Genomic DNA, 27,109 nt, shown 5'->3' with positions numbered 1-27,109 from the left:
AGAGCGCCCCAAACCATCACAGATAATCACACAGGCACACACACACACCAACAAACTTCCGGCCCTAAATCCCTCTCCCCATCCTACACGCTCATCGAACCCATCCATCACCTGTCTCTGTCCTCTCTCCTGCTGCCTCTGTCTCCCAGTCCTCCCCTCCACCCACAGACCAGTTCTACCTTGCCTGGATTCTGCCGAGCATGGATAAAACAATTTATAGCAGCAGCAGATCAGTGTGGATGATGGTGTCAGGCCGACATCATGCCCTCACATCAACAGAGCTAGCAGGAGAGAAAACGGCTGATTTAAGACGATGTGTTTTAACAAAAAGGGATCTGAGAAATTACCAGCTGAGAAATAATGAATCTTTTGATCTAAGATGGAGAACACACACGAACATATTCTATACTTAAAAAGTTTTTGACAACACAATAGTTCAGGCAGGTAACTGGAGACAGAGGTGAAGATTACACCTCCGACTTAACACCAGAGACAAAGGTAGACCAGGTGGCGTGACACACAAGATATTCACGCCAACTTGCTTTCACACGTTTGCACACACGGATAAAAAATCTCACAGCCGGCTGTATTATTTTCTCACCGTCTGATCCAGTGAAAACACAAAGTCAGACACCTTTGTTTTTCCTCTCACCTCTTCATGCCAGTTCTCCCTGAACCACACCATCTGGTCCACGATGCCCTCCAGCGAGGACAGCAGGGTCGGGTGGAGCTCCCGCTGCATGTGCATGATCCGGCTGCAGCGCCACATAGGGGCGGTGGCCCGTATCGGACCCGGGTCTGAGGCCCCTGAGTGAGGCTGTGCCCCCACTGAACTGGGCTGCTGCTGTCCAGATGCATCTGGAGAGGAAGAGGAGGAGAGATGAGTAGCGGAAAAGGGGATTTGGTGAACCCAGAAAGGAAAGAGAAGAAGAAAACTATGCTTCGTGGTATTATGCCCATGAATCAGTAAAGTTGCACTTATAGTTTACATAGTTTACATACACGTCTGTGAAAACATGGATGCTTCACACACACACACGCACATGCACACGCACACACACAAATAAGTCAAATAAGTAAGTTGAGTTGAAATTAATTTTTGCACCAAATTTGAAAAAACTACCTGGGCTATTCTTGACATATTGTCTTCACAGGAATGAGACAGTTAAGCTTGCAGTGACCTTGACCTTTGACCACCTACTTCTTAGCACTTCATCAGTGATTCAACGTTTGTGCCAAATTTGAAGAAATTCCCTCAAGCTGTTCTTAATATATCAAGTTCCCAGAATAAGACAAACGAGATCACAGTAACCTTCACCTTTGACCTGTGACCATCAAAATCCAATGAGTACCTCTTGAGTGACAGTGAACATTAGTGCCAAATTAAAAAAAGGTTTCCTTAAGGTGTTCTTTAAGATACTGCATTCATGAGAATGAGACAAACATAAGTTCATGGTGACCTTGACCTTTGACCAAAATCTAATCAGTTCATCTGTGACTTAAATTGGACATTTGTGCCAAGTTTGAAAAAAATTCCTTCAAGTTGTTCTTAAGTGACACACTCATGAGAATGGCCTTGGGTATCGCCAGCATGGAGGCATAAAAAAGTGGAGTGTATTCAAAACTGGAAAAGCAAAAAGGTGGGGAAAAAAGCTATAAATAAATATATTACAGAGCATGTTTCAAATGCTGTAAACACACTTTCTTCACCTATACGTCCCTTTACATTTAATAGCTCAGCATGGGGTGGGTAAGAAAGAGCCTTTAAATGTTCAGAGTGTGGTAAAGAGGCAGTCATGTTTACTCACCACTCTTGTAGCGCTCCCTCTGCTCGATCTTGAGCGTCAGGTAGAGGGTGCGGATGGGGAAGTAGACAGCCTGGGGGTACACTCGTCCCACCTAGCAGATAAAAGAGGGTCACAGATTACATTTCAAAGACTCCCCCTGAGGACGGCAGAGGAGAGAGAGAGAGATCATACTGATACAGCCGCAGACCTCTGCAGGAACACAGGGAGCGTTTGAAGCTTTGAGTCAGGGGAGTTAGGGAAGTTAAAAACACGTCATGGCTCAATTACAAAACTCAATGTGACTGATGATGAAATTGCCCTCAAGACTTTCAAGAAAAGTCACTCACAACATTGGAAGGCTTAATGGTTGAAGTCAGGACAGAAGAGATTTCAAGTTTGAAACACGTTGCAGAATCACCTCAAACTTGGTGGAGTAGCAGGGCTCCTTTGATAACTGATGCAGCAGGTGAGTCCAGCGTCTACCTGTGCTGTATAATTCATAAGTAGCGTTCTCAGGTCACAGTTCATTCACTAGTTAGATTAGTACAGCGTCCAAGACCTTAGATCGTTTTCTGAAATCTAAATTTTGTATTCCCTGAAAATGTCTGCTGAAAATCAATGTTTACCTCACCAGCATACTGGTAAAATATTTTCTCTTCAGTTTACTGTAATCTGAGTGTCTTTGCACAAAACATGCTTTATGTAGAGAGTTGCTCTTCTACTTAGCAAGTGTTACAGTCTCAAGCTTAATCCTTCTTGTTACCATGGATGTGGTCATAATTTCTGAATTACATTAATTAGATGACTAATGTTAGCAGGAATATTAATCACTGAGGCAAACTGCAAAGCGTTTTAGGATACAGTCAAGTCCTTGTTGGTGAATATTTATCTTACTCTAGAGTTCAGCCAGAATAATAACAGGGGTCCTACTGCTAAGAGCAAGTTACATGTAAGACTTTTCTGGAGTTTTTCAATAGCACTTGGAAGTAAAATTTAGAACAATTTTAAAAAACAAAAAATGTAAAGAAAAAAACTGCTCGACATCAACAGGACTGTTCATTCATTATCCACTCATGTAGTGCTGTGGGCTCACATATAAATATGTTAAGAGTCTTCAACCTGCAGCAGAAGCTCTGTAATCTCTGTAAAATGCCCCCTTTATGTGGCGACAATAACAATTCCACACGTGGCATCAAATGACATATTAATACAAGAAAGCGATCACTGCGATACATAGTGAACACAGACGGTGTAAAGGAGTCACCCTCTGAAAAAATGAGAGAGCTGATATATTTGTGTGTGTGTATGTGTGTGTGTGTGTGACATTAGACTATCAGTGTGACTGCACAAAGCCAGAGCCTAAAGGTAGAACATGAGCTGTGACAGAGCTCCCCAAAATCCTACACATCTGGCGTTTCTGTATAAAAACGAAAACACGCTGCATTAAAGAAAGATCTTTTTTTAAACTATATTTTCATATAATCTAAAAGTTGCATATAGATGGAAAATGTTGGCTCTTTCTAGTCTCATCTCCAAATATGTAATTCAGAAAATATGGCTGACTTGGAATTTGTTTTATAACAGCCTCATTTTCTGTTTATTCACAGTAACATACACACTGAAGCTACCATTACAAAGTACAGACTGTTGCATGAAGAATACATATAATTAGGAGACACTACTTCACGCCTTGAACTTTGACCCTCTTGCTTATATATCATCACAGTCTGTAGCATGAAATTTGACATAAAAAATGTATGGTATTTGGAACGCAGCAAATCTTAAAGTTATCATTCAATGTTATCAATTGGAGATAAAACAAAAAGCCATTCACTGGGCTCAAGGTATGAAGGTCAACCCTGAAAGCTCTGCTGTTTTTACTTTATCAGAGTTATCACTTCATATTTTGTAAATTGTTTGTGATCGACTGATTCTAGTCATTGTGGCCTCTATCAGCTGTCACCTGTCTGCAGATTAGTAGATGTGACGAATTGTCTACTGGGCACAGGATTGTGGGTCAGCCAGAAAAGCATGCTGCCTTGCATACTGCAAAATATGCCCGGATGCAGGAGGACATCCTGGTATTTTTGGCACACTGCATTTATGCAATCAGTCTCTCCACAATTTTACAAGCTGTTTTTGGTATAGATGCAGCCTGAAATGTATGATTTCGTAGCACTTTTCTATAAAGTTGTGATGCACATTGCGGTGTTTGTAGGTGAAATTGCTGTTGAACAGCTGTTGCTGCATTCTGATGCAGTGCTTTGGGATGGTTTCCGTGAAGTACTCTGTACGCCCGTTTAGCACTCAGTATAACGTGATCTCATCACAGCTCTTCATATTTTGCTGCTTGGTCAGAAGCCTTGCAGCAGCAGTTAACACAGACACTAAAACGGCTCGACTGTTGTTTAACACATTAATAATCATTGGGTAATGTCAGCTGTGTGATGGTAATGCTGTGTTCACACTTCAAGCGACAGGCTACAATACCTTTTAATGGAGGCTGGTGATGTGTAGCTGCAAACGGAAGTCCGACCCTTGTCACTGCTGAGAGGCATGACACGCTACAAATTACTGTTGAGCTGGCCTCAACGTTTTTAAGCACTGCAATGATGTAATCAAGCATCAATCCAGTCTAGTTTTGTTTACAGCTGTGGTTCTTTGTTATTTAGTGTTACAAGTTGATGCTTTGCTAGTTTTCTGTGTTTTGCTGTGCACACAGAGATACAATGGGGCAGCAAAATGTGATGTTAAAATGGAAATCAGACATTATTCAACAACATTAATGTTTTTCTGACAAAATACAAAATTTAGATGATGAGACAATATGCTTTGCGGCAAGCAGCAAAGACAAGCTTGTGACAATGCAACTACATTAACAAAGTGAATCAATATGCTGCACACAGCTCTATAATTAAGTTACATTTTTTGTCCAATCACCTTTGCCATCTTTACCACATGTTTGACTCTTTAAATCAGGTTTAAAAACAGGTTTTAAAGAGTCAAACTTGTGGTTAGTGATCGGACAAAAATGAAAGGTTGTGCAGAATTCATGGGGATTGGCTGAATTTGTGTTAATTATTGGCATTGCAAAATCCTGAAGTCCTGGAGGGACTCTACTATGTATTGGGACAAAAACCTATAACAGATTTTTCTTGGGATTCTGGGGGGGGGGGGGCTGTGTGAGCCTAGCTTCAGTTGATGGAAGACCAAACCACAAGGTTCTCTCAGGTCTCGGAGCCCAATTTCATCGGCTGTAATTACATCGCTACTTGATCCCTTCTCGAGCCTCTGTACGCCTGCAGGGCAGAAAGAGATACCTCCACATCTCAACAACAAAACTGAGTTCAGTATGACAAAGAGGGGTCTGGCGATGGGGGTAGAGAGATAGAAAAAGAAAGAAAAGAAGCCTGAGGCTGAATGGATTTTGGAACCTCTAATCTTTCTTAAACTCGATCCAGGTTCTTCTGAGATCTAGCTCAGGTCTGCAGAGGGATTCTACCAGAACGAGCTGGGGCTTACAGCTGCCAATAGGTCGGCATACAGCTCACTAAAACAGTCCTGACTAAAATAGCTGTTCCAGATCTCTGCAGGAGACTCAGCTCCCTCAATCCACACTCACCATGAGTACACAATAAAAACTATTAAACAACAAAACAACATAGGACTTAAGCTGTGAAGAATTTAAGTCGAGCACTTTGATATTTCATATGTTACTGTGTGTTTAATGGCCAGGGAGACAGATGGGATTGACTAAATGCAGTTGTTGGAGGTCTGAGTCTGAACAGCATGGAGACAATACAAAAGAGAAGAATGAAAACTATACTGAGGAAAACACTTGCCAACATTGGTGAGCTCATGCAGCTGTGGAACACCTTCAGCCACCACCAAAGGGTTTTAACTGCTCTATGGTGGCTAAAGTACGGCAATCTATACGGCAATCTATACGGTAATGCTTCCAGCAAAGAAAACGACATAAAGGAAAAGCTCTAAATAAGTTATCGTTCTCTTCTCCTTCTGCAAATCTGCAGAAATACAAACTACCCCTAGCTGTGACTGTGCACCCTCCACTACAGATTTATTCAGTTGAATATAGGCACTTATAAAGTATTCCGCAGTCTGCCTCCTCATAATGACTCCTATTTTTCAACTTTGTATTTTCCACATACAGTAAATTTGTAATTTTGGTGATTCTCAGATGAAATACAGATTTTTAAGTACTGAGATGATGAATGGTGAAGGACTGGAGTCGGGCATAGGGAGTTTATCTAAGTGGCAGCTAACAGCAGCATTAAAGATGAAAGAGGAAGGAAGGCAGAGAGGAAGAGGAGGTACCAGAGATCAGCCCGCTAATGGGAAGATAAGAAATGTCATATTTTGGCGAAGCTGAGGTGGGCCAAGGGGGAGAGGGCGAGCAGTAGACAAGGCAGTGAGTGAGGGAGCGAGGGGTGCTGAGATACTCTGTTAACTTCTGATTCATCTTCCCGCCTGCCCCCAGGCGCTCCTCTCCTCACCTTCATCAATATTTCAACATACGTTTTTTAAACATCCCGCCGCCGCAGAGAAACTCTAAATAATTCAGGCGAGCGGCAGAGACAAAGCCTGATGCGCATTAAAATGTGGGTTTCTCTCTCTATAGAAAAAAGAGGGATGAAGAAGAGTGTGTCAACCTTTTACCCTTCAGTCATTACAGGGTGATGAGGCACAGCATACATGAAAAATCTCTGAGTGACTGCCATTCATCAACATGCAAAAGACAAGTGCAGAGCAAAGTGACTTGACTGTAACTGAGAGGTGCCGACCATAGGTCCTCTTTAAATGTCCTCCACATATATAAAACACCTAAAAAATCATTGTCATGATTATTACTTTTTTTGGATGATGTATTGTCACCAAAATAATTTAAATTAACAAAATTATTGTCATTTCGAGACCATTTTATGTATATGGAATTTCTAAATTCATTCATGTGATACTAGACAGGTGGATTAGCCAAAAAAAACAAGACCTAGCGATACCTCTTGCAACTTAAATAAGCTTAGTGAGGACTGCTGACACTGCAGTTACCAGCATAATCTGGCCAAAATGCTACAGGCGCGTCACAGGGATGGACAGACTTGGGGATTTACGAAATGGAGAAAGTTGTTTGTGGGTAAAACTACAAACAACAGACTTGGGTGGCATCGCAGTATTACAGTATAACAGTATAGCAGATGTTAAGAAATCCTGAGCTATGTTTTTCAATATAGTCAGACATAAATGTGCTCCTCTTCTTATTAAACTCATTATTTGTTGTGCACAGCATGCACCAATAGAGGTCATACTCCAGACTCTACTGGTGGAGCACGACTCAAGAGTGGTGGAGGGTTGGGGAAAACGTTACAGGACTATAAACGGCTGTAACAGTAGAAAGTCTGTGGTTAAAAAAATAGCATATTTTCACATCTAACTCTGCCAATTAAGGGTTTATTTCCACCAAATCTGAGTTGGTGACTGCAGGAACAGTGACATAACCAACTAACCAACTACTAAGACTTACTGAGACAGTTTGGGTGAGCTTTTGTTTGTTCCTGTGGAGTTTGAATGAAATGTGTTCTTGGATGAGTAAACGAGGCAATGAAGCTAATGCTAGTCTTAGTTTGGTGACAGAGAGAAACTTAAATTCAGAAGATGTACAATTGTGTTTCTCTGTTTAAATATGAAAAAGGGCAATAAGAGTAAGAATATTAGCATTCTTGTTATTTCATGAGTTTACGTAATTATTTATTATACCGAAAAAGCTGGTGGTTGGTGTGCTGCACACTAACAGTCATATACCTTCGTGAAATTTCAGGAAGGTATGAGAAAATAGATTCTCCCCAAGCCTACTGACGACTATCAGGACTGTGCCTCTTCCACTCAACGTGCAGCTGTTGGCTACCAGTAAGCTATAGTGTCATCACTAAAGTGTTGTTTTATGTTTTTTTGGACTCATGCATCCAGTTCCTCAAATGGTTGGGGATAACCCTGCAGTTTATTCTGGCATCAAGCTGGCTAAAAGACATCCTGATGTAAGATATATTATGCATGTAGCCTGAACACAACATCGAGGTCTTGTCCACGTACTATACTATAATTACACTGACAGGCTACACGTTCCATAAAAAAAAAACAAGATAAAAATATGAAAGGAAATGAGTGAATATGTTTCTGCTGTTTCTGTGTTTATTTATTTACCTGCAAACTTGCATTAAGGCAGCTAGTTTTTGAGCTCAACAGCCAGTCATCAGTGTGATGTTTTGACCTTATCGACAGGAAAGAGGATTCCCAAGGTAATCATCACACACTCTGTCTCTTCACAACACTACACCAATCTCTCATACTGCCCACTTGTTTCTGAAACTCTCTTCATCCTTCTACTCCTCCTCCTCCTCCTCACTCTGTCTCATATCCTCCATACAATACTCGTGCTCTGCTGAGAGGACGGCTGTTTGTTAGAGCACACTACTCTTTGAAGATCACCCTCTTCAAATTGTGCGGAAATAATACTCCATTAAGCAAAGCAAATTAGTCCTGGGTTTAATCACCAGCTCTGTTCCTGCAGTGCGGATGCGTACGATATTAACTTTATAATCATTTCTTGAACAAATAATTTAAAAACCAATTCAGCAGGGAGGGCTGAAAGCCAATAAATCACTGTGAAAGAAGGACAGAGGAAGAATCTGAATGCTTGATTTGGTAAGTAGGAATCAGGAGAGAGGCCACTTTGGCCTGAATGCAGTTAATTTATCTTGATTAGAAAGATGTGCATGAGCACTGATGCACAGAAACACATACTGGCCAAAAAAAACAAAAAAAACAAACAACTATCAATGAGTGATAGGTGGAGCAGACATCCAGACATGGAACTGAAGAAGACAACAATAGTCAACGGTCAAAGCTGTTTGTCACATGTTGTTATCAGAGACCAGGAGCGTTTAGGCTTCATCTCAGTGGGGATGGAGAGTTTTGTCGAGGCCTCACCTGGCTGATTAAGTTGAGCAGAGGTTTTCCTTCTGAACCAACCAGGCAGGTCAGGAGCTGTGGTATCCATGCCAACCACTGGATGGGTGGGACTCCAATACAGTACTTGTCGACAGCGTCTGCCAGTGTGTTCTTGTCGTCGAAGCTGAGCAGCCACAAGACCTGCCGATGAAACCAGATGACCCAAAATGTGAGAAAACAAGGAGGAAGGTGGAGACAGGAGCAGAAAGAAAGACAAAACAAAACAAGGCTTCTTCTCCACAATCATATGTTGCAAGAGAAACATTAGTCCTAATTAATGGAGTGAACACATGCCACCAGAGCCAAAAATTAACTAATTATTTAATTTAACATATTATTATGTCACAGGCATGTGACTGGCAAAGGACAAAAAAGCACTTAGATTTTCAGAGTGGAGCACAGTGCATCATTTACTCAACTATTTGTTTCAGCTCTATCTCATGTTCTCAAAAGGGCTCAGTGTTTGTGAAACCCCTTTGTTGATATATGTGGTGCCGCAATATCATCATTCCGAAAAAATTTTTTTTTTTCTACAACTACAAAAATTTCTGCACATTTACAAACTTGTATTTATTCAGCAGAATATTTGTCAGGATGACGGACGAGCACACACGTATTGATCATGGTTTGAAAAGTTCAAAAGTTCAAACTTTGAAACCATATATAACTAATTTGTGACAACTAACAAAGTCTGGTGTGAGTGTTTGCAGGTCAGTGAAAAATCCTGGCACTGACTATTTACTGGCATTTACCATCCCATCACTGCCGATTCATCTGCATCACTGCAGATCTCATACAGTTGATACAGCATTAGTAAATAATTGCAAGCACATTCTCGGCTTTCTAGTTAAGAAACTTTTCCTAATGTTTTTTTTTTACTTCTCTTCTCTTAACTTTATTCAAGTACTTTTCAAGGAGCAAGTAAAAGAATGTCTTTTTTTCAAGGTATCCCAGTTCTTCAATTTCTCAGTGCCAAACTCAAGGATTTCAAGCACCTCAAGCATCTTCTACAACCACTGTAAAATGTTCCATAAATTTCAGAATAAAGTAGCTCCTGCAGGAGCTCTGTCATGAATCAGAGCTGCACCAGGAGTCAGGCAGCAGAGCAAAGAGTGAAAGCATCTTGGCAGAGGTCACTCTGCTTAAAGCTGAGCCAGGATGGAGGTGACCCACTCCCCCCTCTGCCTGGTGAGCTTATGTGTGCACCTTCATCATGATGAAGACATTAACCCCACTCAGCCCCCCTGGACTCTCTGCAGAGAACCAACCCAGGTACACAGATTGTGTATAATTACTGATAATGACTGGTCATCTCTCTTCACCCATCAGGACAAAGAGCTGCCAACACAACACTGGCAGTGGTGGTTGTTTTGGGGGGGATGGTGATATCATGTGAAGCTGGTAGTAGCCATTATTAGAGCAGATGATGATGGTAAAGTCTGATGCTAACACGTGTTTTTCTGTAGCCTGACAGACACATGAAGGTAACTCTTTCTAATCTGACTCTTCTTGAAAAGCCATTTTAGTCCAGTTTTCACATTGTCTCTCCTCCACATCATTTATAAATAATACAACAAAATATCCAGTTTGTTTTGATGAAGCAAAAACTTGCCAAAGAATTCACCTACATTTGTCATCATTTTAAGACATTTTGGGACAGTTCACACCCAAAAAAACTTCATATGTCCTCTTCCCTGTAGGTCTGTTTGTCAGTGTAGGCTGTTTTGGTGTGAGTTGCTGAGAGTTGGAGATATCGGGCTTAGAGATGTCTGCCTTCTCTCCAATATAATTGTCTAACCTAGAAACTGGCAGTGGACATAGAAACAGGTCCAAATTGTCTTCTGTGTAAAAGGGACAGGCAGCAGGACAGGATCATGGGCTATATGTCATACTAGAGGCCAACACTGTTGTGTTAAACATCACAGCACTTTTGTTTCCTCAATGCTGGCATGCTGTCTAAAATCACATACTGGAGCAACATGATGCCGCTGTTGCTTGTTTCTGCGTAAAAATGCAAAGAAGGCGAAAAAAAAGGGACTTCGTAGTGGCTCTATAGCGCCATCTCTTGTGCTTGTGCTTTACCTTCCAGAAAGGACTCATTATTGAATGAGTTGGTGTGTGTCTGTGTGAGAAGGCAGGATGCTTGTTATCAAGGAGTCTGCCACTGTAGGCTCACTCTACTGGTTTATGGGAGCACTGGTGTGACTGTTAGAGAGAGGTCAGTCCATGTGGAGGGGTCATGAGACTCATGTATCAAGGGAGGCCATTAGTCTGTTAACTGCCCCGGCCAGGAGATGGCCTTCACTCCTCCATCGATCTGCCGTGGGAACTCATCCACACCGTCTGCAGCTGAACTATAATCAATCAGCTGGTACCTGAGTCAGAGTCCAAGAGGGGTTTCTGCTCATCAGAAACTGTAATGCACAGGCTGGATGGGGTCAGGAAACTGGGGAATTCAAAATGACCCTGTTTGATAAAAGGCCTGATTGAAGCTCCTGTTGTTACAGAAGAAGGAATGAATGCTGAGTTAGAAGTAGGAGGTATATCAATATATTTTAAATGAGATATAGTAATACAATACCGTTTACAGCAATAGTGTGACTTTCATGTTGCATTACAAAACCTTTTGTCTTCTTTATAGCAAAGTCATTTTGCATCTCTCTACAGTTTGCATCTATCAAAAGCTGTTTTGTTTTGTTTTGTTTGTCTAGTTTCTAATTTTTTTTTTAAGTCAATTTTAGTATTTTTTATTACACATTGTTTCATCTGGTATTAGCCTATGTTCTTTGATGCTGTTACTTTTTATGTTTTTGCTGTTTTTATCTTGGCAGTGTATGCAATTTTGTCCCGTTCTTTAAAGTACTTTGTAATTGTGTTTTGCAAAGTGCTACAGACCATTTCAAGGTGTCTGTTGGTTGCTAGGAAACAACATCATTATTCCACTTAGACTTCTGGTCCAGCCACTACTGCACGTAAACAGTGTAAGAGACATTGAACTTTGCTGAACAAAGGAAAGAACTGGACATTTTTGGGAAGCTGCAGGGTTTGAAGCACTTGTTTCATTGTGGGTACGTTTTGCAATATTTTGTGCAATGAAAATGACAAGAGACACACAGCACAAACAAAAACCAACGCTTCTCTCTCCCTCTGTAGATTGCTGGCTCGTGACCATTTGCTTACATCGCAGTTATACAATGAGCACTACAGACCCTGAAGTTTAAATGTCCAGTTCTTTCTTTTCACCACTGCAATCCATATTTTGCACTGAGCAGCAAATTTCCCACGGTGTGTATTTCAGTGTAGGGGTTTAGCGTTTCAGACGCTGATTTTGTGCAATCGTGGATGGATCCAAAGACTGAGTGGAACAATGATGTTATTTTATAACAACCGAGATACACCTTGAAAGGTCTCTATTATTACATACAAATTAGGTTTATAATTACTGTTGCACATATAGCTTTAACTTACAACTGAACATTTCTCCAGTTATGTACAAAATACAGTGATATACTGTATATATGAGTTTTGGTCCATATTGTCCCTGATGCTTGTTTTACAGCAAACAAACACCCACACTCATAATTCCTCAACAACTGAGGACAGGGGATAAACAAACATCAGTGACTGTGCTGCCAATATTAGCATCTCTTCTCACCTTTGCAAGGTATTTGCGGGACTTGCTCTCGTTTTGGTGGCGGCAGGCATGGAGGTAGCAGGTGATGGCGGAGACTCCCAAATGGAGCTGGCGGTCCTTGACGAAGATGTTCTCCAGGTAGTCTCCCCACATGGCCCAGGCCTTCACCAGGACGTCATGCATCTGTACCGCTGCTGAAAAGGCTTTATTGGCCTCCTCTGACCTGGAACAGAAAGGACGAGGGTTAGAGAGTGAGGGACAAACAAGTGAAGGGCGACTTAGGATAGGAAAAAGGAATGAGTAAAAGAAAAAAAAGATACAAAGCAGGGAGGGACACTTAGGGGAGGGCTGAAAGAGATGGATGTAATCCTTGCACGGAGAAAAGGAGAGAGATGAAGTGTGTGAGAAACAGATTATGATGATCACATTCTGAATTATGTACTACACATCAATAAGCACCATTTTTCATTTGCAGTAATCTTCAAGGCCTCAGTCTCCCCTCAGCGTACAGAGTAAGCATTTAACCCAGCATGAATTAATGTCACTGAAGGTTCAGGCGCTTTGCTACACTGTAACCTCATCATACTGCTCAGATCAATCCATGTAATGCTGGCTGACATATGAGTTTAGCATCTTCCTATTTTATCATAAATGACGGCTGCGGCGAGGTTAGAAACTTCGGTGTATAACGGCTGTATTAATCTGTAAACAATTTACTGACCGTGAAGCTGCATCTCAGAGGAATCTGCAGCCTGATGAATCCTTGGGATTATTTCGTATTTTGGTGGGAAGTGACACCTTGAAATTTCTGAAACTGTTAAATATATAGACAGGGGATTTCTGGCACAAGTTTTTTGACTGCACCATTTTCTGCTGACAGGGAAATATATTGTGAATCATCAGCCGTTTTCAGCACGCCAAGCAGCTCCTCACCTCATGTTGGCACGCAGTGTGAATAATTGTTGCACACCTTTCAGCCTTTGATTAATAAATAAAATGCAGGAGGCACCGTGAGACGCTGCGGCTTGCAGTCAGAACACGGAGACGGGCCTGTTGATGCCACAGTTGGACCTCCATTTTAGGAGTGCTTCCAAAACTCCTCTCCCATTTACTTCCAGTGACACGTCTCCCCAGCCAATCAATTAAAAAATGTTATTATAAAAGGCATTTTGGCATGTGATTAAGAAATGGGAGCCTGATTGCTGTGGGAGTCAGAGCCGGAGACCCTCCAGTAATACTTAATGGGTTGCCTCCGTCACTTTGCCAGAGTTAAAGTACATTAACAGTTTCAGCTCCCCGGCTCAACAGGAGCACCAGCACCCAGCAGACTGTCAAATCTCTGACACCCCTTTAATTGAATGATCGCAAAATCCTCAGCACATGTGGCTGCGCACGCACGCACGCACGCACGCACGCACGCACGCACGCACGCACTCACACACACACACACACACACACACACCCACACACACACACACACACACACACACACACACACACACCACCCACCCACCCACCCACACACACACACACACACACAGACCCTCCCAAGCCCCCCCTCTGCTGTTAATTCTCCCCCGGTGCAGGGGAAACTTAATGATTGCAATAAACCCTGCTGAGGTGGAGGCAACTTCTGCTGATCCCAGAGATTCCTGTAAATTGCCTCCAGTTAATTATTGAGCTGCATATACATTTAATAAGCCTTCCGTAATTTGTCTCTCACCCCTCAGGACGCCATGTCACGTCAAAGATGACGGCTGAAACAGGGGCTGCTGAAGGGGAAAGGGTGTTAAAGAGTGTGGCTGTGGGTGTGCACGGCCCAGCAGAGCGTGAAGTTGTACGCTCCACAGGCAACCCCTGCAGCCAAAAACACTCTGCTGACACCGTCACAAGCTGATGACTCAGAGGAACATTAACATCTGAGAGCCACGTCACGGGGGTTACCAGGTAACGTTGTCTCCGAGGTGCATCAGCTGGAGGCTGTTAAAAATGACTGCCGTGTCCTGACAGGATCAAACACCCACGCAGGGTTCAGGGACCACTGACACAGTTTGAGGACGGTGTGATTATGAACAAAGGGAAGACAGAATGGTAGATTCAAACTTGAGTTACTGACTTGTGATTGAATACCTCTATGAGACAAGTTTACATCCATGTCTGTGAAAACATGGATGATTCACACACAGAAGATCTCTACCATCGGCACAGTTTCAACGTTGCTGTCACCAATTCAGTATTTGACCAAATGTCTCCCCTTCTGTCCCTGAGATATAACATTGAGTAATGGACAAAAAACACAATGACGTCACAGTGAAGTTGACCTTTGACCTTTTGGATATAAGGTCAGAGAGCTCCAGCAACAGACCAAAAGCTCTTTGACCTCATCAAGACTTTCTTCATTCTCCATGCACCATAGATATTGGCGAGGCCAGAAACCCTCACACTACCTTTTGGACATAAAACATCATGACTTCACCATATTTATCCTATAAATTTTGTTATAATTAGCATATGCATTCCTGAGTTATAACCAAAAACTTTGTTTCCAAGGTGACCTGGACCTATGACCACCAAATTCTAATGACCTCATTGTTGAATTCAAGTAAACCTTTGTGCCAAATTTTACGAAATTCCCTCAAGGCATTCTCGAGATGCAAGGTCACACTGACCTTGACCTTTGACCACCAAAGTCAGATCAGTTCATTGCTGAGTCCATTTGAACATTTGTGTTAAATCTGAAGAAATTCCCTCAAGGTGTTCTTGGGATATCACATTCACGCGAATGGGATGGACTAACAGACCACCTGAAAACATTATGCATCCTGCGACAGCCATTGCTGACATGGAGGCATGAAAAGGAGGAAGAAGCAAATCTAAAGTTGCATGTGGAAAGTAAGAGAGGAGGCCAAACAGCAGACAGCTGGACGTACTTGTTGATCTGAGCCAAGAACATGCCCTTCAGAGCGTAGAACTCGGCCGTCATCTCCTTGGTGAAGTACTTCAGGTTGGTCGACTCGATAACCTCCAAACCCTGCAAACACAGAAGGAGCAGAGGTTTAACTCCACAACAAACTGCAGGAAACAAACTTTCAGTGGCGCCGCCGGGAGAGAGGAAACCCGAAAAAGACACCACGACACTGTGTTTTGGACAGGGCCGTAATCACAGGTGAAAAACAAACAAAGTGCTGTGTGTTCATTAAGAAGTAAGAAAGGAGGTGTTCAGGGAGCTAAACTTCCATTATGGTGAGCCTCTGATTAGGTGTCCCCCATGTACCGCTGTGACAAACGATGTGTAGCGGGAGAGAGAGACGAAGAGAAGCAGAGCAGATGAGATAGAAGAGAGAGAGTGTCTACTGGCACTTAATGACTTGTGGTGTGCTGAACTGCTTCTATTAATCAAAGGACTCCATGGGCTTAAGAGCAAGCTCCTGAGTTACACTCTCTTATAAGTCTCCTGCTAGAACTTGTCACCTGGAGCCACCCCAAACACTTCTTGCTCTTACTACTCTTCCCACTCAGAGCACCGCTAACGACACCTCTGGCTACTGCAAACAGAAATCAACCCGACTACTTAAATCACACCGAATGTGTTGTTCTTCAGTCGAGGCTGACTGCGTGCATCAACACGGTCCAACTCTCCCGCAGCTGTGCAGGTGGTACACACATATACATCATACTTTGATCACACATAATTAGATCGTACAAACTAAATGATTTGTGATCTTTCTACAGAATGAGTTAGTTAATGAAACATTTCACGAGTTCCTTACAAGCTAATAAAACCAAACATGCTCGTTAACACACTGACATTTGTAATGTATTGTTAATTATGTTGCACTAAACAATCCTGAGGCTCAAAGGTATTGAGATTACACCAGTTTGTGGTAAAACCACATGCTGTTTAACAGCACGTTTTATGTTCCGATAAAATAAATATATCCAACAATAAAACATCGCAGAAAGAGTTTATGCTTACATCCATATTTAGGGCACAGGTCACATAAATATATATCATTGAAAATATAGGAGAGGTAGGGATTGGTATTATAAGGATTTTATTGATACCAACACCTATCAGTACTTTTTTTGACACCACTCTCCATAATTTGGTGCAGAAATAAGACATGAAAAGATTCAACAGGCATCTTATTATTACGTCTTCAAAGAAATTAAGTTTGATTTTTTCCTACATTTCCTGTTTATACTATGGTGGAGGAGATTTAAACTTCAGTCAGTAACTTTTATGAAAAAAACTGTGTCATATTTGCTTAAATTGTTACTATACTCATAAGCCATGTCCCTCCCCCCTTCTTCCTGCTGCATCTAACGGGATTTGCTAGAGTCAGACCTGAAAAACAACTTATCACCGCCTGAAGAGTCTCTTGCGTAGCTGTCAATGATGTCAATCACTGCTGTGAACTAAACTAGGCAGCGCTGACCAAATATTAACCCAGATTCTGTTATCTCTGTCATCACTAGGGGACGGTTAGGAATATTACACAGAATTAATGTTACATAAATATAAACAGCAGCACCACTTTTCTATGAACTTATCGTTATATTTTGGTACCGACCAGTGAGGAACGAGTACTAGTTTAGAACCACTTCTAAATATCCCATCCCAAGCACAGGAGCGGGGATCACATCCCAACTCACCTGCATACACTCGTTCTTGCCCATGACGCCAGCTAGCTGCAGATAGCATTTGACCTGCTGTCTGATCTTCTGGAAACAGTCGACAATGGGCACTGTGGGAATGGTGTGGATACGACTCAGGATGTCCAAAGCCACGTTCACCAACCCCTGAGGAGACAGAGTGATGTGGTTTTACATACACAGTTAAAAAGAGTTAAAAGAAACTGAGAGAAACTAACGTTGATTAATATTTTGAAAGCCTTAAGCAGTACCTGTTTGCGTCCTATCTTTCCGTACTGAATGATGGCAGAAGCTGAGGCATGAACTCCCAACATGGCGTTGTTGTTGTTTGGATCATGCTGTGTGTTTGTCTCATATGCCGTCACTATGGCTGTGGACAGACACAAAACAATAAGTGTCATATGTGATGAAGAAGAGGAGAGCAAAGAGAGGAGAGTTTGGAGCGTCATCTCCCACTCTGAGAGCTCTGCTTTCATACTGCAGAAGAGGGCACTGGGGACACTGAACGTATTGAACAGTAAATGGGCCATGGCGATGAATTTCATCAAGAAAATTCCATTTCACTTTAACATAAGTTTGAAGGCTGTCACGTATAAATGAAGTGGATTTTATTGGCATGCTGCTGCCCGTCATTATTTCGGTTGGAGCTCATCTTGCTTGAGACATCACATTTTGCAGTGGCTGCCTCTCTGAATGGTTTCAAAGTCACTGCAGGAGAGAGAGCACCAAGCAAGGTAAATATGTGTGTGTGTGTGTGTGTCAGAGTGTGTGTGTGTCCTGCAGAAAGAAGGAGAGAGAGAGAGCAAGAGTGCTTTGGCAAGCTGATATCTGGAAATGTACAAAGACCCTGAGTGCGTTCTGCAGCTCGTGGCCTCTTAAAGAAGAAGCAGTAGTCTGAGAGAGTGTTTGGGTGATGGTAACGCCCTGTAACTCACATTCGATGTGTAAAAAGTCAAACGTGTGTTTCAGTGTCACTGATCTAAGTTTAGAGGGTGTGTACCTTGGTAGTGGTGCTGGCGCCACATAAAGATGCTACTCCAGTGCGACAGGTCATCAGAGACGATGGGCAGTCGATTCCTCCAGGTTTTCACCACAGTCTTCATGTCGTGCAGGCTGGTGTTGCGGCCCAGGTTCGCTGGCTGAAGCCCTGCATTAATCTGGGCCGCTTCCTGCAGCTCGATGATCTGTTGCGCCGCCTGTGGAGGAAATCAAAAGTTAAAATTTGTGTCACAACTCACTTGACTCTTTGACGCTTACTTTTATGATGCGTATGAGGTGACAGATCTAAATCAGCTAATGCTTCTTGGTTTTTTGGATTTCTTTTGTTTGTTTGTTTACAGTTAATATTCTGTGTTCCCAGGCCTGCTGCAAATATTTGCTCCAGACAGACTTAGGACCAGCTGCACTTAATCTTGTTAATATTTTGTCAACACTTCTCCACAAATGTACGCTACCAAGCAAAGTGCTCCCCACACACCCACACACGCACGCACGCACGCACGCACGCACAGACACACACACACACACACACACACACACACACACACACACACACACACACACACACACACACACACACAGACAGACAGACACACACACAGACACACACACAGACACACACACAGACACACACACTGTCCATCTGCTATCACTCAGTGACTGATGGTGACTTGTTTAAACTTGATGAAATCACATGTTCATTGTTTGTGTTAAAGTTTTCAGTTTTTAGGTTTTTTGACATTCATACTAAATTTTTGGTTAAAAATATTCACATTACTCAGTCCCTCCAGGATTTTGTGGGCTGTTTCTTGGGATTGTTACCGCCTGAAAGCTTCATGACAGCTTTTCCAAAACATAGCGATTCATGTTACCACGTTTAAAGGCTTTTTTTTGCAATGAAATTGCTGGGGCAAATGAACACTGCAAAACACTGACGCCCTCTCTGCACGAAGTTCTACAATTAAAAGAGATTTTACCCACAATTACAGTCACATTTGCAGTAAAGTTACAGTGATTGGACAGAATTTGCCTTGTCGTGCAGAATTCACAAAATTGTTGTGATCACAACGTAACAAAATGCTGGAGGGACTGTACTATTGTTAACATTTTATAATATTTGTCGGCATTTCCTCTTTTTAGGTCAATATGATTTAATAATTAGTTTTAAAAAAAATGAAAATGTCACAGAAATGCTACATGATTTTTGCATTGGAAGTGAGAGTCCAGCAATATTTCTTTGATGCCACAAAAATAATTTTATACACCCTACATTAGTTCAGTGGCTAATCTGCTCCAATATGGCACGGTACAAAAAAAGGACAAGGAGATGGGAAAATGGGGAAATGATAAGCGAGGGCTTCTATCTCATACCGAGGAAGAAAAAGAAACCTCATTGATTGGCCCAAAGTCGCTCTGTGAACATATAATCAATCATTCCATTATAACTCCTCATCAATCAATATTAATGCCAAGCCCTGGTAATCAATAGTGTGGGTGATAATCCATTGATCATCAGTCAGAGCTAAGAGCTGGGATCTAATGATAACTTGATTCAGATGGTATTTTTTGAAACCCCCCCCCTCCCCCTTCTGTGTTTGTTGAGTCTGGAGGAGTCGTGAATGTGAGATATAGAGTTTGGAATGGAGATTTACAACAAGCCGCTCGGCTGGGCACACCAATAAATAGCTTGTTTTCCCTCGGCTGGGGTAAATAATTGGACTGCACATATGCAAGCACATGCACGCCGAAACACACAGACACACACAGACACACACAGACACACACACACACTATAACAAAGAACGTAGTCACCCAATTCAAATACCCATTTTGAAAAGATAAATGTGTTGAATCAGAGCTGTGCTGAAGACTTAACCCCCCCCCCGCACCTAAGTCAAATCTCCCAAAACAAAATAAATTAGGCAATACAATATTTTTCACAATTATCAGTTAATATCAGCTGATGGCCCATTTCTAACCTTCATTCAGAGCGTCCCATTCATCATGTAAATGTAATTCTGCTGCAGGTATTTAATCAAACGCTATCTGATGGCAGGGAAGTAATTACAGCTATTCTAAACTAACTCCTCTTCTTCTTCTCCTCGTGTCTGTTCACTTTCCACCTTTTTCAATTTTCTCTTCTCCTTTCTCATCTCTGCCCCTGTCTATTGTAATCTCTCACCGTGGAATCAAAGAGGCTTAAAGGCTTTTTTGATTTTTTTTAATCATCTATCTCAATTTTACAGAATGCAGTGAGAGAGGGAGATAGAGGCCGTTATCAGTGTTACTCAACAATGTCTCAGGGCGACCTGTGATCTCATGACACCAAGTTCTTCAATTGCTTATCATCACAATAAACTCACTTCCTGGCTTCTTGACTGCCATGACAACAGAAAAAAAAATCATCGTGCATGTTTACACACTGACCTGCAGCAGCGGTGTGTGCACGTGGGACACGATGTGAGGCAGCCTCCTCCACTCTCGGATGGCCAGACTGGAGGCCATCTCCACCAGCCGCTCGATGAAGTTGAGCTGCTGCTCCTCGGGGTGGCAGATGGCCAGGTAGCCTCGGTGCATGTTCACCTTCCACGCCATCTCCTTCGGACAGCTCAGCTCCACCTGGAACATTCAACAAAACACAAATTTATAGAGGCAATACACACAAAAAAAAATACTAAATTAATTAATCTATTTTAATTTTTTAATACACTTAAAGGTTTCACTCAGATCTTTTGAAGTGGGATTTCATGTTTCAAAAGGTTAGTTCAGATACTGCCACGCATGGAGATAATTCACCATCAGACCACTGCTGCTGCTTGAAATGGGAGTTTTACTGGTTTACATTCGTCTGAAGAGCATAAATGTGTTGTAATGTTTTTTTGAAAGTCTTTTACTTTTTCTACCATCTGCTGTCTGCAGAAAATAGTTTTACTTGTGTTTGCTCTTGAAAACAGCCTTTTCTTGATTTTTTTTTATGTTTATGAAGCAATCCACCAGTTACCCTGCAGACTGGGAGCACACCAGATTAAAACTGAGAATATCTTGTTTAAGGTCACAATACAGAATATTTTAATTTTCTCCATTCAGAAATTTATAATTATGTTAGATAGTTAATTTATTTATTTTGGTCCTAATGAACAATCTTCCCAGAGGAATGCACTTAAGACACCTACACTTTTTAATGAGCAATAGAATTTAAGACAAATTTAACAATAATGAGAACTGAAGAAGAAAAAACATGAACTACAAAAAATCAACAACAGAAAGACAGAGAAGAGAAACAAAATAAAATCCATAACATGTCATACAAACTTATACTTTTACACTAGTTAGTTAATTTACAAAGTGAACTGCACAGTTTGAATTTCTAGTGCTAACTACAGCAGCTGTGAGTGTATAATTTTAGAATAAAGGCAGCCTTGATAACATATTCTCCGGAAACAGACCCACAGTTGGTGTGTGTCATGCTGTTTGTCTCTGAGTGTTTGTCCGTATGATGTCGGGCAGAATGGCACATACTCCTCACAGCGTCAGGAGTGTGGCAGTTTTAATTAAATGAAAACATCCGAGTGGAAAGGGCCTATGACACTTTCCCTGCATAATTTAGTACAAACACACAACAATCCTGTTTCCAATTCATTTCCTGAATGGTTTCAGCAGGACTTTTGTACTAATGACTAATCAACCTGACAAGTCTGACACCGAGGCGGTGGCGTTGGAGGAGGAGGAAAGGAAAAGGCTCTGCTATTGATTAAAACGCTGAGTGCATTAAGACTAAACAAACAATAGCCCGGGGGAGCCTGCGACGTCAGACCTGCTGCTGCTGTGAGAAGAGAGTGAGACAGAAGAAGAGAAAGAATAGGTGTGTGTTTGTGCATGCTGGAGAAAATTACAGTGATCGGTCAGAGCTCACTTATCAGGGGTGACACTTGATGAATATCCTGGAGACAGGGCCGCCCTTATCAAGAGCCAGCTTTAATTGAAAGCGGGGACGTTTGGACTTCGCCTCTGAGCCGCTGGTGAGCGGTGGGCAGGCGGGCGACTCAACGCCTCGCTCCTCTCCTCCACCATAAAACAAATCACCCTGCAGCAGATGCTGGGGTAATTATTCATGCGCGCAGCTGTCGTAAATATTAGCCGCTTAAACCAGAGCTGCAGAGCAGAGCGAGGGAGGAAGAAGAGGAAGAAGTAATAACAAAAAGAAAATCAAGTAAAGAAGTTGGAGAAGTGAGAGACAAAAGAAAGAGAAATGGAAAAAGAAAGGAAAGGATATGGCCGAGTCAGTGCTGCCATCCAGACAATTTAATTAGGTGTCACCTCAGGACGGAGCGGCTCAATGGATTGGGTCCAAGTCTCCTTGAAAGAGCAAAGCAGGAGTATTTGTTATGTGTCAGGTACTATCGCACGCTCGCCACCCGTCCACACTTTGTTTTAGGAAACATGAGGCCAATAAATTAACGGAGCAAACAGCTGAAGTGCATTTCCGCAGCTTTATAGCTGACGCTCTGTGGAGGGGCTGTGGACACTGACACAGGGGCCTGAGCTTCATACACAGCACTGTACCAGAAACTGGGAATAAAATTTAAAAAAGTCTCTGGTTCACTGGGTTCAAACCACAAGGCTCCGCTGCGTCTATGATGGTGTCACTGAGAACTTGTGGTTTCTATTTTCTGTCAAACCCTTTGGAAGACGGTGAGGTCGCTCTTGTGTGCAGATGCATGTTTGTGTGTGCAGGAATCCATCCATGAGTACAGTTTCACACTCCTCACCTGCACCAGAGCCTCCTTCATGGCAGCCCAGTTGGAGACCCTCCAAGCGCACTCCAGCATGAGGTAAGGGTTAGAGTGGCCTTTAGACTGGCCGTATTCTGTCAGAGGTTCCCACTGGTTTAGTTCTTTAGAGCAGCTGAAGACACGGGGGAGGATGAAAAGTTTAGTTCAGATAGTTTATGCTTTTAAATGTGCTAAACAAGATTTTAAATTTCTCCTTTTATGAGTTTGAGTCACAGTGCATCATTTGGAGCTGTCACATGGATACAAATTCAGCCTCATCCATACAGGTATGTTTCTGCTTTTAATACTTGGCATTATTTACACAATAAAATACGTAACATATTGGAAGAAAAATAGATTTGACAGGGTTCAACTTTAATGTTTTTTTTTCATGTATAATATTATGTATTTCATATATTAAAAAGTATTATAATAAAAGCCTGCAGAGAAGTAAAGAGTTGACATATTTTTAAAAGAAATTTATAGATATGACACAGAAGTTCAGTTTGTGCATTCTATTCTTCGGATATTAGCCTGTTGTATAATTCATGTGAATCAATTTTATCTGGTATATATATATATATATATAAAAACAAAACAAAACAAAGTCTAACCGTATCCAGTGGTCCTCCCACAGCTGGTACTCAGGGAAGATGGCTGGAGACACATTGCTCCTCTCATGCTCCTTTCTCGCCTTCTCCATCGCTTTCTCGTAGCTTTCTTGGGCCTGAGCACACATATGAAAAAAGGTTTAATACAAGCGTTTTGAGGATAATGAAATAAGTATTAGTGCAACAGACCTGCCAACATGCAATTTCCTCATTGGTATAAATGGACAAGATTAGAAACACCCCCTCAGTCAAATGCAATTTAACAGCACCACAAATTACAGCCCATAAAGTTAAAGAAAGCCTTCATGGAGGTTTAATTTTTTTACATGACAATGAGCCCAATAAAGTGGCAACAGTGTTTACAAAGTTAAAATCATACTAGGGTTTTGCTGAATAACATTCTTTGGGCTCTGGAGTTGCAGCAGTAAACAACAACAAATATTGGAAGCTTCAGCCCTGCTTACAATAATAGGCTCAGAATCCAGGACAACTCTTGACAACGTGCTGTGAAACAAAAGCTGAAATGCAGCATGCTACCTCCAACAAATTTAAGATTTGAAATTTACATTCATAAGATTCAGTGCTTTTGTCAACACAAGTCAAAGACCCTTGCGCACAAAGCTGATGGTCAACCGTAGGTCAATGTTGCGCAATGCGAGGCGACGCAACAGCTGACTTTTGTCGTCGCTAGTTCTTTGAAGTCTATTTGGTGTGTTAGACACAGAGCCACTATTCTCCCAGTGAACAGTCAGTTTGTTGTCTGCCCAGTTACCCTGAGCTAACACAGCGGAAGCTTTTTACATCCAACACCGAGCTGTTACACTCACACCATCATCGGCCATTAAACCCAGCAATAACTGTCTGGGTAACGTTAGCTGTGTGCTAATGGTTGCTTAAAATGTTTATATTGTAATTTTCCTAAAAAAAAACCCTAAATCAACAATTATTCTAATCCCAAAATTAATAAAAGGAATATCAAAGGAATATGACTAAACAGTTAAATATTAGGGTCCAGCACAGGATCATACATACATTTTAAAGCTTCCTCTCACCTGTTCGAAGAAACCGTGCTGCTCGTAGGCGATGGCCGTGGCGGTCTCTGGAAACTTGCACCTCTTCTGCCAAAGGCCGGCCCACATGTCCTCCTCCTGGAGCAGAGAGTAGAGCTCTGCCAGGGAGTCCAATATCTCCTGCAGAGAAGCAGAACAACATGTGGATGCCAGCAGAACAAACTGAAACATTGGCAGTGGTCAAACTGTGAACTGAATGAGAGCAGCTTTGCTAATGAGTCTTGTTCAAAAAGGATAAAGAGGCAGGTTTTAGGCTTTGCTTTCCTGACAAATAGTCCTGGAGGAAATGACACACAGTTTGCAGTTTGTCAAGTTAATTCTGACCTGTTGAGGTGGAGTGATGCTCTCCTGCTCGTAGAACTCAGTGCTTTGCTTGGGTTTGCTGTGCAGGCTGAGGCCCTTCTCAAAGGCCTGTTGCTCCAGCATCAAGGTGGAGCGCAGCCACAGATTGTGAGTCTTTCCCAGGTACTTGAGCACGCAGGGCCTGATGGGAATTGGTGGCACACACTGAGACATGGCCTCAACAAAGCAGTTCAGGGCGCTGGGCTGGCAGTCCCTCTGGGCCTGATGGCTGCCACTGCACAAGAAAGGACTCATTTCTCCTGACAGAGCCTGCAGAGAGACCGAGAGAGATCATCAGTGCACAGATGCAGCTTATTGATAAAGGTGTCCTGTTGCACGTATAGGATGCAACATGAGGCCTTTTTCCAGTAAGACAGAATTGTTAAAACAGGAAAAGAGAAAGCATGTAAGATGACTGTACAGTGTGCAGACCTTTTGTGGATGCAGACCAACAAGTTATTGCAGGTCCAATAATCTCAGAAGGTTGTAATTTTATACACATATATGTACAAACAGTCAGCGTTGGAAAATAATAACATGCAAGTGATTACAACCATTTAATTCTGTGTAACTAATTTTCAATTAAGTAAGAGGAAGCAGCATTTTATTTTAAAAAAAATAACAGTTCTTCCAAAAAATCAAAACTTCATATGTGTCCTCCTACCTGTGGTGCTGTTTTTCAGTGTAGATAATTTTGGTACAAGTTGTCGAGTGTTGGAAATGTCTGCCTTCTCTCCAATATAATGGAACTAGTTTAATGTGAAAAACTCAAATGCAGAAATCTTGACCCGGTTACTCAAGATAATCCACACAGTTTGTTGGGAGCAGTTTCATAAAGGGATTGTTTCTTTCTGCCACAACAGCTTCCAATCGAATCACTGTACAGAAGGACCAGAGTATCTACTCATGGACGACAGGCTTGTGACAGAGTGAGGTGTAAATGTTAACAGCATCCTCCTCAACTAAGCTGTAACATTAGATAGCTCAGGTGAGCTAGCAGTGTAGGACTATGAGTTTAAAAAAAAATATTGTTGCTATTATGGATGTCCTGATCATGTTTTTTTGCCTGAATCCAAGTCATTTAATATCAAGTATCTGTTGATACCGACTTGATACTGATCTGATTCCTGTGTTTTCCAAGATAATACAGCTGGTCACTGCACATTTAAGTACTTAAAAGTTATTCAAATCTATCTGATGTACATCTTATGCTTGGTAATTGAATAGCTCTGCATTGCATTAAGAGAAAAAAAATCGCTGCATCCAAGCAGCTCCTTAATGCTGTTTATTTATCTATCTTTAATTTTTTTTTTAAAAAAGTCCTCTGATCTTTTGGCCTTGTCTCTGTCCCTAACAACAGTATTTTTCAGTGTTCTATTTCTTCGATGCAGCCTTTGTTACCTGAATAAAACTGTTCTCTAGTTTCTAATTTTTTTTAGATCTTTTGCCCAGATAACATGAATGATTTAGCCTACATGTGTTAGCGTTTTACTTTTGGGAGTTTTATTGCACTTTCAGCGGTGTGTTGAGTGACAGACCGCTGTCTGTCTCCGAACCTGCCCGTGGTGTAATACTGTGCATCAGTGACAACAGTTCAGTGCAAGAGACTCTCAGCCTGAAGTGAAATGTGTCTTTATAACGATGTTAAATAACATAAAAAACACAGTTTTGCTGTCATTGCATTTGGTGTTCCAGGATGTGCAGACTGCAGAGTGGAGGAGAAACTGAGAGTTGTCAAGTTAATGATGGCTGCACTTCAAAACACCTGTTTGACAGCTAAAGTAAAACAAAGGATCGAATTTTCAGCCACGATTCGATGCACGCTTCCTTCTGCATGGTGTTATTGGCTGGCAGGTGTAGAAAGAAAATAATTTCTCCATGAAACTGCTCCCAACAAGCTGTGTCTCCAACATTTGACAACTCACACAAAATATATCAACACATAAAAAACAAACCTACAGGGAAGAGGAGACATATTTTGATTTTGGGGTGAACTGTCCCTTCAAAGTAAAAGGGCCCCTGTGCGCACTCTGAGCAACAGAATAGACTCTGCGTGTGACTGATAATCATGAGTGACACACAGTCAGAAATAAATGATGTAATGCTAATGAATATAATATCTAGCCGATGATGACGGCATGCAGTAATTAATGCCTCTGATGGTCACTGTAATGAGGCTGGTGGTGGAGAGGGCCAATATGTCATGAGGAATATG

The 27,109-nt window shown here is 41.9% G+C and overlaps 1 protein-coding gene across 2 annotated transcripts in view; it reads right to left on the bottom strand.

Moving 5' to 3' along the window:
- trrap (transformation/transcription domain-associated protein) overlaps window positions 1–27,109 on the bottom strand; it is a 103,772-nt gene that overhangs the window by 14,818 nt on the left and 61,845 nt on the right. For both annotated transcript variants that reach the window (XM_088069803.1, XM_088069804.1), the window contains exons 53-65: window positions 24,877–25,164; window positions 24,535–24,672; window positions 23,486–23,598; window positions 22,869–23,004; window positions 20,527–20,718; window positions 18,101–18,296; window positions 17,352–17,470; window positions 17,101–17,247; window positions 15,375–15,475; window positions 12,466–12,667; window positions 8,790–8,951; window positions 1,809–1,899; window positions 653–858 (exon numbers count right to left, since the gene is read on the bottom strand). In XM_088069803.1, coding sequence (XP_087925929.1) covers window positions 653–858; window positions 1,809–1,899; window positions 8,790–8,951; window positions 12,466–12,667; window positions 15,375–15,475; window positions 17,101–17,247; window positions 17,352–17,470; window positions 18,101–18,296; window positions 20,527–20,718; window positions 22,869–23,004; window positions 23,486–23,598; window positions 24,535–24,672; window positions 24,877–25,164 — 2,091 coding nt within the window. The remainder of the gene's footprint in view (window positions 1–652; window positions 859–1,808; window positions 1,900–8,789; window positions 8,952–12,465; window positions 12,668–15,374; window positions 15,476–17,100; window positions 17,248–17,351; window positions 17,471–18,100; window positions 18,297–20,526; window positions 20,719–22,868; window positions 23,005–23,485; window positions 23,599–24,534; window positions 24,673–24,876; window positions 25,165–27,109) is intronic.

Source organism: Plectropomus leopardus, chromosome 19, assembly GCF_026936395.1.
Source record: "Plectropomus leopardus strain MGB_pleo_1.0 chromosome 19, ASM2693639v1, whole genome shotgun sequence".
Lineage (NCBI taxonomy): Eukaryota > Metazoa > Chordata > Actinopteri > Perciformes > Serranidae > Plectropomus > Plectropomus leopardus.
This window is presented reverse-complemented; position numbering and strand designations above follow the sequence as displayed.